Genomic DNA, 21848 nt, shown 5'->3' with positions numbered 1-21848 from the left:
AAACGTGTGGCTGGGAGACCATTGTTCACACAGGACACCAGGTTGTAACCAGGTAGGCAACATGTTGGATAACTGAGAGACAAATTGTATTATTAGCAATGTTGTATGGATGGTTCTAACAGCATTTCTGATATGGATATTGCCCACAGGGATATATATGGGACAGTACTATATAGCTTGCAGTTTGGTTGCCTAAGGGATCCAATGCATTTTACACTCAGGTATGTATTTTTGATGGCATGTATTTACTTGCATTTTAGCTCCACTTAACAGTGGTTCCCACAACAAGGACTGGGTATATATTTTAGTTTTTTGCATATGTTATTTGCATGTCATTATATGACATCATACATATTAATTTTATTATAATTTGTTATTATTTATTTTATAATATTAGGGGCAGCAATGTAACAGCTGCAATGTGGGTGAAGCTATCAGAAACTCTGAGACTGTGTTTTTTTTTTTAATACAACATGCGAGTTGGAGATCTTCTATCCACGATAATAATGTACTTCATATAAAATATATACATAAAAAATAGATAAAACTTCAAAGAGTCCACAATTTAAATATATATATATATATAGCAGCGCTCAATATACACAATCTTATTCAGATGTTTGTTCATATGTGCTCTTGAGAGAATGGTGATAGAGTCCAACACGTGAAGAGAAGAAAAGAGATCAAAACCACTTTCCACCTGGCGTTTTCTCTTCACGTGTTGGACTCTATCACCATTCTCTCAAGAGCACATATGAACAAACATCTGAATAAGATTTTGTATATTGAGCGCTGCTATATATATATATATTTAAATTGTGGACTCTTTGAAGTTTTATCTATTTTTTATGTATATATTTTATATGAAGTGCATTTTTAAACAAGCAGCAGCCACTATTATTAATTATTTATTTTGATTGAATCATTTAGTAATCATAAGGATTAGTCTAAAGATTGCTACATTTTTCTTTGAAAACTAAATCCTCAAGCGCTGAGCAGTGTGCGATTTGCAGGTGGGGACGATAAATTTTCAGCACGCAGGCCTGAGATAATAATGTACTATAATATAAATTGAGTGCGACTGATTATTTGAATCTGCATTTGAAGACAAATGATACCCTACTAACACTTGATGAAAGAGATGCTAACAAACTCTGAAACGCGTAGAGTGAAAGATATCAACCTGTATTGTCATGTATTTTTGCAATGATGTATTTCCAGTTGCTTATTCCATGTTCTCAGTTTGTAATCACTTTCAATTTAATAAAAAAGTTTTTTTAACTACTCTATTGTAATGCCATTGAGTGCCTCCAAAGTCCTTGTACACAGAGAGTAGCAATCACCAATATCTTTCCATAAATTTGATTAGAAAGTTTATTTGTTTGTCAAATGTTATAACAGAAACTAAGACAAAAGATATGTTTTTTTTCAAAACTATCAGCTTTTTTTATATATTTAGCAAAAAAAAAAAAAAAAAAAACTCAGGAATTAAATATCAATGAATGACAGTTCTATTTGTGTCAAAAAAAAAAATTATACAAATGTCATATATGAGTACAGTGTTGCATGACTGCAATTGTCATTTAAAGTGTGACAGCACCGAAAGCTGAAAATTGGCCTGACAGGAAGAGGGTAAAAGTGTCTGGTATTGAGTCGCTTAACCGCTTGCCGACTAGCCGGTGTCATTGTACAGCGGTCGGTCGGGCACGATACCGCTGTAGCTATACGTCGGCTCGTGGGATCGGGACAGCAGGCACATTGAGGGTGCTGATGCTTATGGCCAAAGGTCGTGATGACCACCGGCCACGAGCAATCGTGAGCAGAAGACAGAACAGGGACGAGTGTGTATAAACACACACTTCCCTGTTCTGAGGGAAGGGCCAGATTGTGTTCCTATTAGCTAGCAACCACGATCTGTTATTTCCTCTAGCCAGTCCCCTCCCCCTTCAGTTAGAATCACCTCCCAGGGAACACAGTTAACTTCTTGATCGCCCCCTAGAGTTAACCCCTTCACTGCCAATGACATTTTTACAGTAATCAGTGCATTTTTATAGCACTGATCGCTGTCTAAATGCCAATTGGTCCCAAAAATGTGTCAAAATAGTCTGTTGTGTCCATCATAATTTCGCAGTCATGCTAAAAATCACAGATCGCCGCCATTACTAGTAAAAAAATAATAATAATAAAAATGCCATAAATCTATCCCCTATTTTGTAGACGATATAACCAGGCCAAAGCAATTAATATACGCTTATTGTGATTTCTTTTTATTTTTACTAAAAATATGTAGAATACATATTGGCCTAAACTGAGAAAAAATTCGCTTTTTAAAAAAAAAAAAAAATAGGGATATTTATTATAGCAAAAAGTACAAAATATTGTGTTTTTTTTATTTTTTTATTGACACTGTTTTTTTCGTTTATAGCGTAAAAAATAAAAACCAGCAGAGGTTTTTAAAGAAAGCTCTATTTGTGGGAAAAGGATGTCAATTTTGTTTGGGTGTAGCATCGCACGACCGCACAATTGTAAGTTAGAGTGACGCATTGCCGAATCGCAAAAAATGGCCCGGTCATTCATCAGCCAAATCTTCCGGGGCTGAAGTGGTTAATTGATGTTACATAAAGATCCATTAAGCCTCATTTGATCTCCATGCTGCTCAGACTTACAGCCAAACCAGATTTTACTAAAGCAAAATAGACTATTGTGTTTTTGCCCATCTATACACAGGTTATACAGACAGGTTTGGCGTATTGTATGGTTATTGTGTATTGACACATCAGATGTTAGCAAGCTGACTTCTGTTGCATAATGCATGACTTGCTCTGCAATATAAAACATAAGATCTGCAATAATTGACACAAATTGCCGCTGTAGGCCTCAACTCTTTACTTTTCACAAACTAATTTGCATGATACATAAACTAATTAGAGGCACATTAGACATATTTTGAAAACAGGTTTGTAATTGCCTGTGGAAGGCAGAAATCACAGTTTTTTATACTGAGCAGTAAGCAGTAATCACTAATGGAGCAATGTGTTACATGACCCTCTGGCAGTAATGAGAAAGGTGATTTTTTTTTTTCTGGCTTAGCTACACTCAAATAAATAAATAAATGAGTTCTTTTTGCCTTATTAAACATTTGTCTAACGGGGATCAATGGGATGAAAACATTTAATTTTATGCATATCCCGTTAAGTCGACAAATAATGGATTTAATCTAATTAACAAACGCTTTCTTCACATTACTGTTCGGATATCATGATTCGGTTCATTAAAAGCTGGACTCATATCAGAAATTCAAGACATTCTCTGGACGCAGAAAACAATAGGAGTGTAATGTAGATCAGAAATATATTCGATTTTTGTGAAATAAACAATCTCTAATAAAAGAAAAGACAATTGTTACATGAAGACTAATCAAAAGGCTACGTGTAACTAAAACCGCGTACACACGATCAAACAATCCGGTGGAAAAGTCCGGCGGACAATCCGCCCGTGTGTGGGCTCCGGCGGACTTTTTTTTACCCAAAAGTACGGCGGACTAAGAATGTAGTTTTGCACATAAATATGTCCGCCGGACTTGCATTTCGGCAGACAATACAGCCGTGTGTGTTAGAGTCCGGCGGACAATACGGCCGTGTATGTGCTGGTCCACCGTACTTTTGAAATGAACAGACTTTTCCCGCCCGGAGAAAAGTCTGCTCATTTTGAGCGCGGCTCCAAGTAGCCCGGGACCAGCGAAGGAGGCGTCGCTGGCCCCGTCACCTGGTATGGACTTAAAGGGGAATCCCTACGCCGAAAAAATGGCATGGGGGCTCCCCTCTAGGTACATATCAGACCCTTATCCGAGAGACACTATACTACCAAAAGTATTGGGACACCTGCCTTTACACGCACATGAACGTTAATGCCATCCCAGTCTTATGCCCTGTACACACGGTTGGACATTCCGACGACAAAATCAGATTTTTTCAGATGGATTTTGGCCCAAACTTGTCTTGCATATGCATGGTCGCACAAAGTTGTTGGAAAATCCGATTGTTCAGAACGAGGTGACGTAAACCACGTATGACTGGATGATAAAGAGGCCAGTAGCCAATAGCTTTCATCTCGTAATTTATTCTGAGCATGCGTGGCATGAGTCAGTCGGAATTGTCTACACACGATCGGAATATAAAAACAATTGGATTTTGTTGTTGGATTTTTTTTTATCCTGCTCTGAAACTTTGTGTGTCAGAAATTCCGACAGAAAAAAAGTCAGATGGAGCCCACCCACGATTGGATTTTCCAACAACACGATCCAAACGCACATTTTCCGCCGGAAAGTCTAACCGTGTGTACAGGGCATTAGTCTGATCAGGTTGAGGTCAGGACTCTGCAAGCCAGTCAAGTTCCTCCACTCCAAACTCGTTCATCCATGTCTTGATGGATCTTGCTTTGTGCACAGGTGTGCGCAGTCATGTTGAAACAGGAAGTGGCCATCTCCAAAGTTGGAGCATGAAATTGTCCAAATGTCCTGGTATGCCGACACCTTGGTATGCCCAACCCCTGAAAACCCCACACAATCCCCCCCTTGGTATGCCCAACCCCTGAAAAACAACCCCACACCATAATCCCCCATCAAATGATTTGGACCAGTGCACAAAGCAAGGTCCATAATGACATGGATGAGCGAGTTTGGGATGAAGGAACTTGAGTAGCCTGCAAAGAGTCCTGACCTCAACCCGATAGAACAACTTTGGGATGAATTAAAGTGGAGACTGCAAGCCAGGCCTTCTCATTCACATCAGTGCCTGACCTCACAAATGTGCTTCTGGAAGAATGGTCAAACATTCACATAGACACACTCCTAAACCTTGTGGACAGCCTTCCCAGAAGAGTTGAAGCTGATATAGCTGCAAAGGGTCACTCAATATTGAACCCTACGAACTAAGACTGAGATGCCATTAAAGTTCATTAAAATTCGTGTGCGTGTAAAGGCCAGCGTCCCAATGCTTTTGGTAATATATTGTACCTTGATATCAAGCAATTTGGGCTCAGGTCTCTGTTGAACTCCAGCAACAATAGAACGAACCTGTGCTCAGATAATATACTGATACCTCGTACACACAATTGGAATTTCCGCCAACAAAACCGTGGAATTTTGTCCAAAAGGCGTTGGCTCAAACTTGTCTTGCATACACACTGCACACAATTGTTGGCCAACAATTACAAATGTAGTGATGTACAAGACTTACTATGTGTGTTTTCAGCTCTTTAGCGCCACCCTTTGGGCTCCTTCTGCTAATTTTGTGTTAGTAGAAATTTGGTGAGTGTTGATTTACGCTTTTCGGTTTGCGCTTTTTATTTTGTGCTTTTCAGTTCATTTCTGAACGACCGTTCATCAACCAGACATGTTGCGGAATTGGAGGAGAGAACGTGTTATTTATTATTGGACTAGGAGTTTTTGCTTTGACATTATTTTTTTTTGATTGAATAATAATGATTTGATTTGGTATATTTTCTATATTTTTGGATGCATAGAATGCACTTGTTTGGTTAAGTTATATTGGCAGATAGCATGTCTAATTTTATTTCTTTTTTTATTTCTTTAATGCACAATAGAAAAAATTGTGGAGTATAATACTTGGCTATGTGTTTTACTTCAAATAACAGTTTGGGAGTAGGCAGTTACATTTAAAAGGATACAATGTAAAATTGACAAGGGACACCAACATAGTTGTATATCTTAAAAACTAAGGGATAATGATGTTGTGGTAACTTGCACAAATAAAAAAATAAAAAAAAATAAAACATAATAATATTATTCTTGATATCATAAGAAAAAAAAAAGCCTTTGAAAATTTGTTTGCAATAACTTCATCAGTATCACCAGCAACGCAGCTTCATTATTATCCCATTTATGAAGAAGAGAATGTGCGCTGCATTTGGAGATTTCATAATTTGCCACATCACGAATGTTAATTCTCCATTACGAACACCACACCACCAAAACCGACCACTTTTGGCTCATCCTTGCTTCTGAGCATGTGTGTTTGTACTTTGGACTTTTGTCCGACTGACTTGTGTACACATGATTGGCAAAATCAGACAATTTGTTGGCGGAAAATTTGAAAACATGCTAGCCAACATTTGTTGGCGTCAAGTCCGACAAAAATTGTCCGATGGAGCATACACACAGTCGGATTTTCTGCCAACAGCCTGACATTGAACATTTCCCATCGGAAAGTCAGATTGTGCGTAGGTGGCTTAAGAGTTTTATCCTGTGCCAAACATGATTGTGCCAAATCACAGTTGTAGGGTCTCATTGGAAGGAGACTAGAACTGCTAGGACACATAGCTCTGCACCTGTGTATGCTGTGATTGGGACTGCTGACATTTGTAGTTACCTATTAGCTGTGAGCTGCTAATGGGACAAGAGGACCCCCCCCCCATTTTCTCAAGGCTGTGGTTGTGCTGCATAGGATTCCCCCTTCCTTTACTTTGGACCCAGGAGAAGCCTTGTCTGCAACTCCTTACTTTGTCCTATTGTTACCCTTGTGATTCTGCTGAATGGTCTCTGCTGTACCATATTACTGCCACTGTGATTCTTCTCAACTGTTCCAGTTGCACCATTTTGCTACCACTGAACTCTTGTCTTTCCTCTTTTGATGTACCATATTTCTGCTCTGTGATCCTTGCAGATTGTTTCCAGCTCTACTATGCTACTTTCCTGCACCTTTATGGATCACATTGCTTCTCTATACCATTTGGCCTTTTCTTACAGTAGTTATAAAATATCTGTTTGCTGAACCCCTATTTAAAAAAAAACAAAAAAAACCCTTGGCTTAGGATCGTGAACCAATTTTGTTTTGTACTGTCCACATAGTCACAAATGGCATCATTTTAGGATAAACTGAATACATTTACAAAGCAGCAATAAACTGCTTACTGAAGTGGCAATTATCATCGTGTGTGTATACACTATGGGGTTTATTTACTAAGACTGGAGAGTGCAAAATCTGGTGCAGCTCTGCAGAGAAACCAATCAGCTTCCAGTTTTTTTTGTGAAATCTTAATTGAACAAGCTGAAGCTAGAAGCTGATTGGCCACCAAGCACAGTTGCACCAGATTTTGCACTCTCCAGTTTTATTAAACCAACCCCATTGTTATATGTACACCATTTTCATATATATATATATATATATATATATATATATATATATAATATATATATATATATATATATATATATATATATATATATATATATACAGTGCCCTGAAAAAGTATTCATAACTAGGGATGGGCCGAACACCCCCCCGTTCGGTTTGCAGCAGAACAGGTGAACAGGAAAAACATTTGTACGAACACCATTAAAGCCTATGGGACACAAACGTGAAAAATCAAAAGTGCTCATTTTATGGGTTAATACGTGCAAGTTATTGTCATAAAAAGTGTTTGGGGACCTGGGTCCTGCCCCAGGGGACATGTATCAATGCAAAAAGAGTTTTAATAATGCTTAAAGTGAAACAACAAAAGTGAAAAATTCCTTTAAATTTCGTTCGGGGGGGGGGGGGGCTTGGGAGTGGTGTCTATAGTATGCCTGTAAAGTGGCACAGTTTTCCCATGTTTAGAACAGTCCTTGTACAAAATGGCATTTCTAAAGGAAAAAAAGTAATTTAAAAGTAATAGCGGCTATACTGAATTGTCGGGTCTTGGCAATAAAGATAAAAGTCATTGAAAAAAAATAGCATGGGATCCGCCCAGTCCATTACCAGGCACTTTATGGATATTAACCTCCCTGGCGGTATGATTCAGTCTGGAATTAGGTGCTGAAAGCGGTACAATTATTTTGCACGGAAATCTGGCTTTTATTTTGTAGTCCTGTAATTCTTAGGAATAACGCTCTTAAATCTGTTCAAACCAGAGTCTAGCAGACATCCCGGGTATGATAAAGTTTATAATATAATAAAGAATAATAAAAAAATTTCAATAATGTAATCAAATCCAAAAACACTGAAAAATTTACACTTTTTGGTTGCTATGGACAATCTCCAAATTCCAGGCAGTAAAAAACAGTATTTATAATATAAAAGTGCATGCAGGGCACTGCACAGACCACTAGGGACAAAGGGGGTGTGTATTTTTTAATACAGCACTGTAATCTGTAAGATTACAGTGCTGTGTGTGTTTTTACTTTTTTGAATTTGCCGCCGTTCTCCGCTCCCGTGCGCCGTAACGCCGCAGGGAACGGAGCTCGGCGGCATTCGGCACTGTGAATCGAGCGGAGGACGGCTCGATCACACAGCGCGGCGGACATCGCTGGATCCAGGGGACAAGGTAAGTAACTCTCCCTGTGTCCTCCCCTGCATCGAGCGAAGCCATCCCGAGCCTGGCTCGGGGTTACCGCTCCTATTAGTATATTCCTACCCCGAGCCAGACTCGGGATTACCGCTAGGGGGGTTAAGGGGAACCCTGCGCCAATTTTTTAAAAAATGGTGTAGGGGCCCCCTTCAAAATCCATACTAGACCTGAAGGTGAACCCCACACCAAAATAAAAATAAAATGGTGTGGGTGTCCCCCCAAAAATCCATTCCAGACCCTTATCTAAGCACGCAACCTGGCAGGCCACAGGAAAAGAGGAGGGACAAGAGAGTGCCCCCCCTCCTGAACCGTACCAGGCCACATGCCCTCAACATGGGGAGGGTGCTTTGGGGTAGCCCCCCAAAGCACTTTGTCTCCGTGTTGATGGGGACAAGGGCCTCAGCCCCACAACCCTTGCTCGGTGGTTGTTGGGGGTCTGCAGGTGGGGGGCTTATCAGAATCTGGAAGCCCCCCCGTAACAAGGGGAAACCCAAATCCTACCCCCCGTTTGAAATGGTAACGGGTACATTGTACCTGTACAATTTCACAAAAAAAGTGTCAAATAAAAAAAAACACAAGACACATCTTCTCTCGCTCCACCGCCGAAAAAAAAAAAAAAACCTGCACGCCACCACCGATCCACCTCCATGGGAGGCACCCGTCGTAATGACGAGTCCTCACAGATGACAGTTCTTTTAGAACTGAGGGTGGGGCCACACGGTGACGTAAACGGACCCAGGTCCCCAAACACTTTTCATGACAATAACTTGCATATAAGCCTTTAAAATTAACACTTTTGATTTTTCATGTTAATGTCCCATAGACTTTAACGGTGTTCCGGGGTCTTTCGAATTTGCCCGAACACCGCATATTGTTCATTGTTCGGTAGAACACCCGAATAACCAAAGTTCGGCCCAAACTTAAGCTCGGGCCGAACCGTTAGCCCATTCCTATTCATAACCCCTTGAAATTTTCTACAAATAAATATGTGAAAAATGTAGTGTAATTTGTATTCAGCCCCCCTGAGCCAATACTTTGTAGAACTACCTTTCACTGCAATTACAATACTTTTTCTAACGGTCTTTTTACACTGGGGCTGCAGGGGTGGATTTTTCAGGCGCTTTACATGCGCTATTTTTAGCCCTTTAGTGCCTGAAAAACGCCTCCAGTGTGAAAGGGGTCTAAGTGTTAGTTCTGTCTGCTGTTTCATTCCTCTGCTATCTGCATCAATCACTTCTGATAATTTTTCCTGGCATCAAGAGAAAAGAGGTGATGGGAAAGAGCTCCAGCACACAGCCTTTAAAGGGCTGTAGAGAAAACAAGACTGCACATAAACAGGTACAATGTATGTAGCAGGATTTGTTTCATCTCTGTATAGCACCTGAAGGCAGTCACTTCACTGGTTATATCTAAGGCTAGGTACATACATGTTTACACAGGCTCAGATAAGGGTCTGATATGGATTTATTTTTTGGGGGGGTATGCCTTTTAAAAAAAAAAGTTGATGTATGGTTCCCCTTAACCCCCCCACACTGTTTTTATTTTTTCCGATTTAATTAGCGTTCAAAAGGATGAGATTTGTGATTCAGATGCGTTCCCATAGAAGGCAGTGAGCCTGGAATTTGCACCTGAGTCGCACCGCAGTGTTCAGAAAATGCACAGGATTCTTTTTCAATTCTCCAATTCACATATATGTGAATGGAGCCTAAAGGCTTACAATCAAATTAATTTTAAACTACAGTTGATTATGCATGTGAGATCTGGGAGTGTGACCGGACAGGCTTGCGCTAGTGCTAGCTTATCTGATGGAAATGAGCAACTCGTCTCAGAACAAAGAAGCAGATCAGAAGAAGTCATGATCAAAAAATCCTCACCTCTGTGCATCAGTTTCTATACTAAACAAAACAAACATATGGTTAGGAGGAACACATCAACAAACGAGTGTTAGAATAATGCTTTTTTTTCTACTACAGAACACCCCTTATGTTATACAGATTAAGAGAGGGGGATGTTCTGTTGTCTACCAGGGGAGACTGTCAATATTGTTTGGGATTTCAGTGCAGCAGGAGGCAGTGTTGTCAAGGTTCATGTGCTTTAATACAACAAACCCTTGTTGTTTTCCCACTAGATTACGCAATGTAGTTGTTTCTAAGCCGTACTGGAATTCTAATTGTACTCTGTACTTTGTATTTTCTTTTTCTTATTTTGCTTCAAATGATTGTTATTATATGCAATTTTTGATAAAACAATAAAAATTATTGAAAAAATAAATAAATAAAAAAAACAACAAACCCTGTAAGAAGATCACTGCAATTAAATATAAAACTTGGAAGAAAGGAAAATGAAATGTTTGCCTTTGACTAGAGTTCAGATAACAGTTATCATTATTGCCATTGTATCATTATATGTCATTCATTATTAGGGAATATCTCGACAAAAAATAATAATAATAATAATATATAAAATATATATATATATATATATATATATATATATATATATATATATACACACAAAAACTGGTGCCTTCAAATGCCGTCTTCATCTACGTGATCATGTGTCAAAACTTACCTCTTTAGGATTGAAATGAAGAGCACATTCCAGAGTCTCCTTCTCTTCTAAATCCACAGTATAAAGATAGGGGTACAATGGACTAATCTCAACAGCTAAAACAAAAAAATTTGCAAGTGAAATAACGTGCAGTTGTAAGAAAATCCTCTGTAAATAAAAATTATTTGTCTGTATCAAAAAAGGAAAGTGATGTTCTCTAGTGTGCCTTAGAAATATGCTTAGCAGGGCGATAAAGAGTAAAAAAAAAAAAAGAAAAGAAAACTGTATACAATGAGACAGAGAGTAAAATTTAAAAAAAAAGTAGAATAGAGAGTGGAATATACTGTAAACAATAAGAAATAAAGTAGAATAACAAACAAAAAGGAAAAATAGAGAGCAGAATAAAAAAAATATACATTATGATGGAGAGTAGAATTAAAAGCAGAATAAAGAACAGAATAAAATGTAAAAAGTAGAATAGGGAGTAGAATAAAATGTAAAGGCAATATAAGGCTTCTGTTTTTTATATTGTGTACATAAACAAGTACCTGAATCCTCTTTGAAGGATAGTGAAAAATCCTCATACTGAGAAAGATCAAATTCTACTTTTGCACGTGCTGCTCCTTTATTCTGAAGCAAAAATGGTATGGCCTGGGTAGAATTTACATATACACCAGGGAAAAGGAATGAACTCTGGAAAATAAAAACAAACAATTAATGACATCTTCCACAATCTCCACATTTCTGCCAACCTCATTCAGAACTAGGGTTGCCACCTTTTCTTCAAGCCAATCACGAACACTTTAGCGGCCCACAGCAATTTTATTTTTATTTTTATTTTTTTTTAAGGGGGAACGATGTGGACTTTGGTGTAAAAGGGAACTCCGATACAAGGGGATTTCTGCTCACCAAAGACCCCACTTACATCAGATTTCCCAGCATCCCCTCTAAATCAGGGTTCCCAAAGCCTAGAGAGGGAGCGAGAGAGAGAGAGAGAGAGTAGTTTTTAGTCTTTCTGCTTACCAGGAAGATGGTCAGGTAAAACGTAGAGTGCTCTATAGCTACCAGGTAGCAGGACTTATTGGTTAGGTCTGCTTATTGTGCTCAGGTGCAGCTCTGCTTGTCTGAGTGTCCCACACTGGTCCAATAGGGAGGCATATTGGACAGTGGGAGGGGACCTGAAAAGTGTGGGCACAGGCATTGTTACAGCCCTGGCTATTGGCTGAGGAAAAGTGCTGCATTGCATGCTGGGATACTGTATAAATGCCAAGGGCACATGTGCTCGGGAATTAAGTTGGAGAGCAGGGTCCAGGAGGGAGGAGGTGGCTGCCCCTCCTCCGTGAAGGCTGTCGTGCGGCCTTGGGTGGTCGATCCAAGGGCCAGAAGTCAGAGAGGAGCTGAACCCAGAGGTGGCTGGAAGAGGGAAACCTGGAAGGACATGATTCTGCCTGCAGTGAGCACAGATCTGTGTCTGTAAGGCCACCCCTTCAGCTAAAAGAGTCAGTGGAAGGGTGTCAGTCAAGAGGATGTTAGAGAGTATTCTAAAGATAAAGTAGATGCATCAAGTCTGCTGCTAGAGAGAGCATGAAGACTTAATTCTTCCATACATGTGGCAGCATTGTTAAAGCATTGTGCCTGCTTCCACAAATCTTCTAGTAAGGCCACTAGTCCTGATAAAAAACGCAGAACTTGCGCAGAACTTGCGCAAGCCATTCAAAATACAATTATTGCGATTTTTTTTTTTCCTTACCAAAAATATGTAGAATACATATCGGTCTGAACTGAGGAAAATCTGTGTTTTTTTGAAAAAAAAATGTGGGTATTTATTATAGTAAAAAGTTAAATATATTGTGTCTTTTTTCAAAACTGTCGCTCTTCTTTTGTTTATATCGCAAAAAAAACAACCCAGCAGAGGTGGTCAAATACCACCAAAAAAAGCTCTATTTGTGGGAAAAAAAAGGGATGTAAATTTTGTTTGGGTACAGCGTCACACGACTGTGCAATTGTCTGTTAAAGCGACGCAGTGCCGTACACAAAAAATGGCCTGGTCATTGAGCAGCCAAATCTCCGGGGGCTAAAGTGGTTTTAATACATCTGCAATTCAAGGAGTAAACTAAATAAATGTATGTTGCACAAAATTTGCAGAGAGGTGAGTGATGATAGGGGTCTAAGTGTGTGACCCCATACTCACCAATGGGCTTGGCCAGGTCAACAATGCAATGATGGTGAGACTGCAATGGTGGGCACAGGTGAGGCTGGAATGGTGGGCACAGGTCACGCTGCAATCATGGACACAGGTCACGCTGCAATGGTGGGTACACAGGTCACCCTGCAATGGTGGGTACACAGGCCACGCTGCAATGATGGGCACAGGTGAGGCTGCATTGGTGGACACAGGTCACTCTACATTGATGGGCACTAATGAGGCTGCATTGATGGGCCCTGATAAAGTTTTTTTGTAACTTAATTCTGCATAAAACATTTAAGTGTCATTTCATTACATAATTTATGAGGTCGTGTTTAGGGGTGGAATTAGGGAAGGGGCAGGGTAGGGGTCGGGTGGGGCAACTGGTGGGGAGTAACCCTTAAGTCCTAGCTAGTAGCTCAGGACTTGAAATTTTTAGCCCTGTATATATATATATATATATATATATATATATATATATATATATATATATATATATATATATATATATATATACACACACATATACACACACACACACACACACACACACACACACAAATATTTTAAAATGTACTAAAACATGGACTGTGTCGGTAGGGCAGTGGACTGTGTCTGTAGAGCAGTGGAGGGTGTCTGTAGGGCAGTGGACATGTCAGTAGGACAGAGGTTGGTCTCAGTAGGACAGAGGATGGTGTCAGTTAGTAGAGCAATGGATGTGTCAGTAGGGCAGTGGACAGTGTCAGTCATTTTTTAGGGCAGAAGGTGGTGTCGGTAGGGCAATGGACAGCATCAGTAGAGCAGTGGAGGGTGACAGTAGAGCAGGGGACATGTCAGTAGCGCACAGGTTGGCATTAGTAGGACAGTGGATGGCGTCAGTAGTTTGTTTATTCTTTTTTTTTTTTTACTTTTTTTTAGGAGTCCTGCTTGGTGAAATATGAAGAGTCCAATCAAGCCCATGATGTCTCTCTTTAGAGACAGAGAAAGGGACTGAGGACAGAGATTTCCCGATTCCTTTCTCTGCAACTTCAACTGCACTGGACAGTGAATGAATGGGAAGTACTAGTACTAGTGCAGCGTGACTTTCTGTTCATTCACAAACTGAAGTACAGTAAACACAGTTTACTATCTTTCAATTATGAATGAACACAGTGCTGCTCTCACGCACATCGATGTATAGTGATCGGGCTCAGGCAATAATTAGAAGGGGGCTGCATACTGAAGGTTTTTTACCGTTAATTAGCCACTTGCTTACTGAGCACTTAAACCCCCCTCCTGCCCAGAGCAATTTTCAGCTTTCAGCGCTGATGCAGTTTGAATGACAATTGCGCGGTCATACAACACTGTACCAAAATTTAATTTTTATAATTTTTTTCCCACAAATAGAGCTTTCTTTTGGTGGTATTTAATTACAGCTGGGAGTTTTATTTTTTGCTAAACAAACAAAAAAAGATGCAAAATAAAAAAAATAAAAAATCATGTTTAATAGTTTGTTATAAAATTTTGTAAACGGGTCATTTTTCTCCTTCATTGAAGTGCGCTGATGAGGCGCACTGATAGGCTGCACTGGTGGGCACTGATAGGCATAGTTAAGGCGGCACCATTAGGCACAGATAAGGCGGCACCGATGGGCACAGATAAGGCGGCACTGATGGGCAAAGATGGGCACAGATAAGGTGGCACGGATGGGTGGCACAGATGGGTGGCACGGATGGGTGGCACTAAGGGGCACTGATAGATACCACTGATAGATGGGACTGATGGGCACTGATAGGTGGCACTGATGGGCACTGGTAGATGACACTGATGGGCACGGATATGTGGCACTGGAGTGCAGCACCGTTGTTGAGGCAGATTGTGGGTGGCACTGTGGGCACTGATGTGTGGCACTGTGGGCACTGATGTGTGGCAGTGTGGGCACTGCTGGGTGGCACTTATGGGGGGGCACTTATTTATTCCTGAGGGGGGCAGGTGGGTACTGGTAAGCTGGTCGTGATCGGGACTGATGTCCCGATCATGGCCGCCGGTGATCGGCTCTTTTTTTCTCCTCGCGCTGTCAGCGCGAGGAGGAATAATAGCTGATTACCGGCTCAGTTGTATCACATAATCAGCTGTCATTGGCTGACAGCTGATCACGTAGTAAGGGGTCGGGATCGACCCCTTGCTCGGACCCGTGATCAGGCGAGTCTCATAGACTCGCCGATCACAGAGCGCGCCGCCGCGCAGGCCGCTCGTGCACGGGACGACGTCAATAGACGTAGTCCCAGCAAAGGAGGTCCACGCTGTAGCTGTCATTTGGCTATAGCGCGGATCTCTAGTGATTAGATTGTGGTCATGCAAGCTCTTTGTGAGACTGAGGTTGTCATTGTCACGTATTGGTGACAGTGCAGTAAGAGTTTGACCAACCATTTGTCGCATGTTGGTGAAGGTGGCCTGGAACTAACACAGTGTTTGTCACAGGTCTGTATCTGACAATTTATAACTACTTCCTCAAACTCTGCACATCTTTTTGGGTTTTTAGGTGTCTTTATGTTTTTCTTTTGGATGGCCAAAGAGACTATCACTAGAATGGCAATGGCAGATCTCTTGGTGTCACCCAAATAGTTAATCATTTTATGTTGAATGGTAATACATCAGAGGCACATCCAAACAACTGCCACAAGACTGTTATTTTCATCAAAGATCATTCTCCTAAATACAGTAATAAGAACTTGCGTGCATCCCAAAATGAAATTCAAAACATTTGCATGCAATCAAACAAAATGTTTTAGTCTACATTTATCTTTCAAACAAAATTTGTTGCGCCAGTGATGACATCATTGAATGCAGTGATAAACAAACACAGCACTCATAGAATATTCACTTTGCAATCAGTTTGCTAAAGCTGGGCACACACACACAGCTGTGTTCACATTTGTTGGTTGAACAAAAACAAAACACAGATCTCTACAACTACACATTGATGTGGATGCAGGGATCTCTCACTCTGAGACTTTGTATTCTGGCACGTGGACTCCCCCCATGCAGGAATGCACCGTACAGCACTCTCGGGCAATGGCTGCAAGCGCCGATCGAATGCTGGTTTTCCAGTAGATCCATTCGACAGAAGCTGGCCATTAGACAGACACATGTACACACAGTCTGAAAGTCAGCCGGTTCCTGCTGAACTGTCCGATTTGTGGCCTCTGTGTATAAAAGTATCTTTAATAAATTGGGCTTGTTGGTTCCAGTGTGCAGTGAAATACAAACAAATGAGTAAATGTCTCAATAGCAAAGGGATTTAACCATGTAGCTCTATGGTTAGAAGAAAAAGAACTGTGGGGTTTATTTATTAAAGCTGGAGAGTGCAAAATCAGGCTCACGTTTGCATATAAACCAATCAGCTTCTAACCTCAGCTTGTTCCATTAAAGTGGATGTAAACCCTGACATATACCCAGTGAAGTGAACAGTCTCAGATGATACATAGAGATTAAACAAATCTCCCTAAAAATGTTTTACATTTATATCTGCTGTCTTCAGCTTTCTATATTCTTTAGAAAGTGAACAATGTGTTAGAATTTTTACTTCCTCTTTTAGCAGTGGGAGTTTAGTCTTGGCATACACTACGTGACAGCTGATTGGAGGAAAGGCATCACCTCCCCACATAGGCAGAGGAAGAAAGAAACACGCAGAGCTGTGCTGTGAATAGACCAGCTCTCTGTTAATCTATTTATAGCAACCTCCCAGACACAAATTTCCAGCTGCTTTTATCTCCTCTCTCCTGTCAGAGAGCTTATCAAAAGTTATCATGCTGATAACAAAGGAACGAAGAAGCAGAAAGACATGAGACACATGGGACTCAAGGCTTTGGAGAGAGATAAGTAAACACTACAGATATAAGTGCCCAGGTCAGATTTCATGAATCGGGTTTACATCCACTTTAAGCTCTGGCAATAAAACCTGGAAGCTGATTGGTTTCTTTGCAGAAGCGAGCCTGATTTTGCACTCCCCAGCTTTAGCAAATAAACCTCTTTGTGTGTAACCAGCTTTTGTGGAAGACAGCACGTGGAAAAGTTAGAAGTGACACAACTGGAGTTTCAAGATATGATAGCAGCAGCAAACTCTTCCCCTGCTTAGCATCTGGTGCACCCTTTAGACCTCTTTCATACTGAGGCATTTTTCAGGTGCTTTAGTGCTAGAAATAGCCTGAAAACGGTCTCCCATTCATTGCAGTGTGTCTATTCACACTGGGGTGGTGCACTTGTGGGACATTACGAAAAGTCCTGCAAACAGCATCTTTGGGGCAGGTGGAGAGCGCTGTAAATAGTGCTCCCAAAACTCCCCTGCCCATTGCAATGAATGGGCAGCGCTTCCGCTTTGAAAGCATCACAAAACAGGACTTTTTACCTTGTTTTTAAAGTGGGTCTTCACACAATTTTTCAACTTTACTAAACAGACTTTTTTTTGTACCTGTATATATGTGGCCCATTCTGTTTTCGCTGCATAATGTCTCTATGGCTGTGGGTGGGGATTTTGCGGGTATTATCGTCACTTCCTGTCCTTGCAACACTGTCAGTGCAGAGGGCTGCCGCGAAATCTTGTGGGATATGAACAGACACCACCCATTGTGATGGCAACCAAGATGTTCACGCCGCTCAGCGCCATTACAACTGAGCATGTGCGGGAACCAGCAACGAGTGCTGGTACATCTACAATCCTGGAACCAGGAAGTGATTGCTTGTGGGCTTCAAATGCCCACAAGCAAGATGAAAACGGCAGTAAACATTTTATATTAGTTACGATTTGAAAGAAAAATGGACATCTAGGGAGCAAAAGAATGCAAAAAGTGAGTGTGACAAAAAAAAAGTTTGCGGGTGCACATCCACTTTAAGGTAAAAACTGCCCTCTAGCAGCTGAAAAGTGATGCAAAAAAGTGGTGCTTAAGGCCCCTTTCACACTGGGGCGGTGCGGGCGTCGGCGTTACCGTCGTTTTAGCAGCGGTCTGCGGGTGCTAGCGGGGCAGTTTTAACCCCCGCTAGCGGCCGAAAAAGGGTTAAAACCACCCGCAAAGCGCCGCTGCAGCAGAGCTTTGCCGGCGGTATTGCCGCGCTGTCCCATTGATTTCAATGGGTAGGAGCGGTTTAGGAGCGGTGAATACACCGCTCCTTCACCGCTCCAAAGATGCGGCTAGCAGGACTTTTTTCACTGTCCTGCCAGCGCACCGCTCCAGTGTTAAAGCCCTCCGGCTTTCACACTGGAGTGAAAGGGGCCGGTTTTTTTCAGGCGCTACACAGGCGCTATTTTTAGCGCTGTAACGCCTGAATACCGCCCCAGTGTGAAAGCAGCCTTAGTGCTAACGGCAGAGGTGCTGCAGTGTGAAAGGGGTGTTAGTGTGCTAGTGTATATAGTTGTTAATGTAGGAAAATTTGGCATCTGGGTCAGAGATGAGTGACTCAGATAGGCTGGATGACTCAGCAAGCAGCATCTCTGGTACCTCCCACTGCTTCTGGAACCTTGGAAAAGCTTCCAGAAGTAGAGGGTGGAGTCTAGGAGGAGCTACTTAAAGTATTGATGAGGGCCCCAGCCAATCCCCAGTGAAATGGGCTGGCAGGGGGCAGGTACCTCATAAATACTCATGGGTCATGCCAGCAGGGCAGTCAGGTGGAAGATGGAGACGGAGTGCTGAGGAGGCTGTAGGTGGCCCTTGATGGTGCCACCTAGTCTGGGTGGTGACCTCGGGCCTGGGGCTCAGGTGCTGGAGGGATCCTCTACAACACAATGTCCCTGGAGGCACAGAAGCAAGGAGAGGAGAGCGTAAGCAGGTCAGCAAGTCTAGGAGGTCTCCAGAGAAGTCAGCCAGGTGGTTCTGGGAAAAGTAGCAACAGGAGTGATCAAGCTGGACACTGCAGTTTTGCTGCACACTTAAAGGGGCATCAGGTTCCTGCCTATAACAGGCTTTTGCTATAAATGTGAGTGTTTTGTCAGATTTACAAGCAGTGTGCCAGCTGGCAATTCTGCAAGCAAGCGTGCTGGAGGAAGTAGGGAGTGTATATACTGTAGACTGTATATAGGAGAAGTTGTCCCTGAAGTTGTTTAAAATCAAGTAGGCATCCCATAATACTTCTACTCCCCATCCAAGTTCTAATCCCTTAATAAAATAACAAAACAAAGTGCTGGACTGTTTTCTGACTCTGGGAGACTATGAGAATTTGGTGTGTCTGGCTGTGCAGGGTGGGGGTTCCCATTTAAAGTGCGGCTCCTTAGGGGGTGCGCTACATATCTATACATTGCCCTTATGCAATAGGGGTGCAGCTCAGTAGTACTGGGGTGGAACTTAATTGGAAAGGTCTTATCATCCTTCCAAAGTACATCAAAAATGTCATAGCTAAAGCCCCATACACACTATCAGATTTTCTGCGGACTTTTGTCTTCAGATTTACCAAAACCATGTAGTGCAAGGGCCTGTGTGATTGCATAAAAATTGAAACTCCTAAGGTTTGACCTCATATTATATGATTTTGGTAAATCTGAAGGAAAATAATCAGCAGAAAATCTGATAGTGTGTATGGGGCATAAGGGTAATTCCTACAATACCTGCCCACCTCTTTTAGAGCACTGTTTTTCCTCCAGAAATGTAGATACCTTGTGTCTGTATCCCATAAAACTATTATTATCATCATTTGCTTAAGTACAGAAATAGGTGTGATGGCTCTGCTCATTATGAAATCAGGGAACTGACACAAAATATAAGTTGTGAAAATATTTTAAAAAAATGAACATGTGTGCCAAATATTTCAAATCTTAAATGTCAGGTGTGTATCTCGTAAAGATATAATTAGGCTGTTTCGGAAAAAGTGTGATGTATTGATAGCCTTTATAAATGATAAATAAAAACCATGAACCGAAAATGTCAAATCCATTTTGTACAATAATGAATACCAATAAAGCAACTGGAAATGACTTACATGACATTTATTGGTGCTCATTAATTACTACAAGTGTTACTAGTGGTTAATAAGAAGTCAGAAAAAAGTTATATTAATTAAAATCTGTAAAAAGGAGAGACACAAATTATTTAGGTGTGTTTGGTATAAAAATGATGGCCATCGTTTGAGCCATGTATAACAATATTCAACAGGTTATACTAAAAAGAGAAAAACTATAATATTGTTTAGATTTGCTGATTTTCAAAATGGGACACTGGGTTTCCCCTGGTTGTTGGACATGGGACAGAACTTAGGTTTTGGTCACATAGTATCTGTGGAAAAGGCTTTGAGGTACTGACATTCAGGCAGAGACAGCCAATTTTGCTTGAACAATGAGCCTTAAAGCAGAACTTAACTCCTTATAACAACATTTTCACTTTTTGGTCCTCAACCAACAAAAATGTAACAAAAAAAAAAAAAAAAAATATATATATATATATATATATATATATATATATATATATATATATATATATATATATATATATATATATATATATATATATATATATATATATATATATATATATATATATATATATCATTTTTATCTTTTGTGTATTTTTGTGCTGCAATCAGCTGCTTTTTGGCCTAGGCCAGGCTCCGTTGTCTCCTAGAATTGCTACTACACAACTATCCAGGAGGCTGTGTGATGTGCATCTGTGCATGCATGGATTTTCTGTGCTTGTGCATAAACTCTGTGGGTAATTAGCATGCTCATATACCAGGAACTGGCATCAATTGTGCGCCTATACAAAAAAAAAAAAAACCTGCGCACGCACAGATGCTGAGCTGGTCTTTGCCAGGTCCCAAATACCCCCAAAGGCCTTTAAAGATGGTGGTGTGAAGGATGGATAGGGGGTGGGGGATTGAAGCTGCGGTAAAGAATCTGCATACACCACTTGACCACTGATTAAGTGGCATGACCACTGATTATGTTGTATGATTACTGATTATGTGTCATAACCACTGATTATGTAGCATGACCACTGATTATGTATCATGACCACTGATTATGTGGCATGACCACTGATTATGTGGCATTAATACTGAGTACAGGGGGTCCCTTACTTACAAACATCCGACTTACAAACGACTCCTACTTACAAACGGAGGGAGATAACAGGAAGTGAGAGGAAATCTATACCTAGGAAGGGAAATTCTCTCCTGTAAGAGTTAATATGGGAAAAAGGTGTCTCCACTGATGCTTTATCACCAATCCTTCTTTCCCTAACAGCCCAAAATTTTCAAAATCCAATTATCATTGGGACAGAAAGTGAGGTGAAATCTTCTGAACAGGGGCACAGACAGCTAAACAAACATTACAGGGGTGATAACCCTTCCCTATGCTATCCAAAAAGCTTAAAAATAGATACACTTAAAAAAATGTACCTCTTCCGACTTACAGATTCAACTTAAGAACAAACCCACAGTCCCTATCTTGTTTGTAACCCGGGGACCCCCTGTATGTGGCATGACCACTGATTATGTGGCATGACTACTGCTTATGTGGCATTAATACTGATTTTGTGGCATGGCCACTGATTATGTGGCATGACTACTGCTTATGTGGCATTAATACTGATTATGTGGCATGGCCACTGATTATGTGGCATGACCACTGATTATGTGGCATGCTATCAAAGTGAATTACCAATTATTTTTGCAAAGAAACACTGCTGGATTTATCTTTTGAGAATATATTCTATAACTTCTGGGTATAGAGTATACTTTACTAATACTCGTAGTAGCTATTTTGTAAACTATATTTGTATTTTTGGCTTTTAATTATATTTTAGCC

General features: G+C 40.8%; 1 protein-coding gene across 2 annotated transcripts in view; it reads right to left on the bottom strand.

The window, feature by feature from the left end:
- The window catches only part of CFAP47 (cilia and flagella associated protein 47), a 681345-nt gene that overhangs the window by 521690 nt on the left and 137807 nt on the right, over window positions 1–21848 (bottom strand). For both annotated transcript variants that reach the window (XM_077482554.1, XM_077482555.1), the window contains exons 21-22: window positions 11445–11589; window positions 10918–11012 (exon numbers count right to left, since the gene is read on the bottom strand). In XM_077482554.1, coding sequence (XP_077338680.1) covers window positions 10918–11012; window positions 11445–11589 — 240 coding nt within the window. The remainder of the gene's footprint in view (window positions 1–10917; window positions 11013–11444; window positions 11590–21848) is intronic.

Source organism: Lithobates pipiens, unplaced genomic scaffold (assembly GCF_037356315.1).
Source record: "Lithobates pipiens isolate NorthernLeopardFrog02 unplaced genomic scaffold, aLitPip1_a1.2 Scaffold_16, whole genome shotgun sequence".
Classification (NCBI taxonomy): Eukaryota; Metazoa; Chordata; class Amphibia; order Anura; family Ranidae; genus Lithobates; species Lithobates pipiens.
Note: the sequence above shows the minus strand (reverse complement) of the source record. Positions and strands in the feature narration are given on the sequence as shown.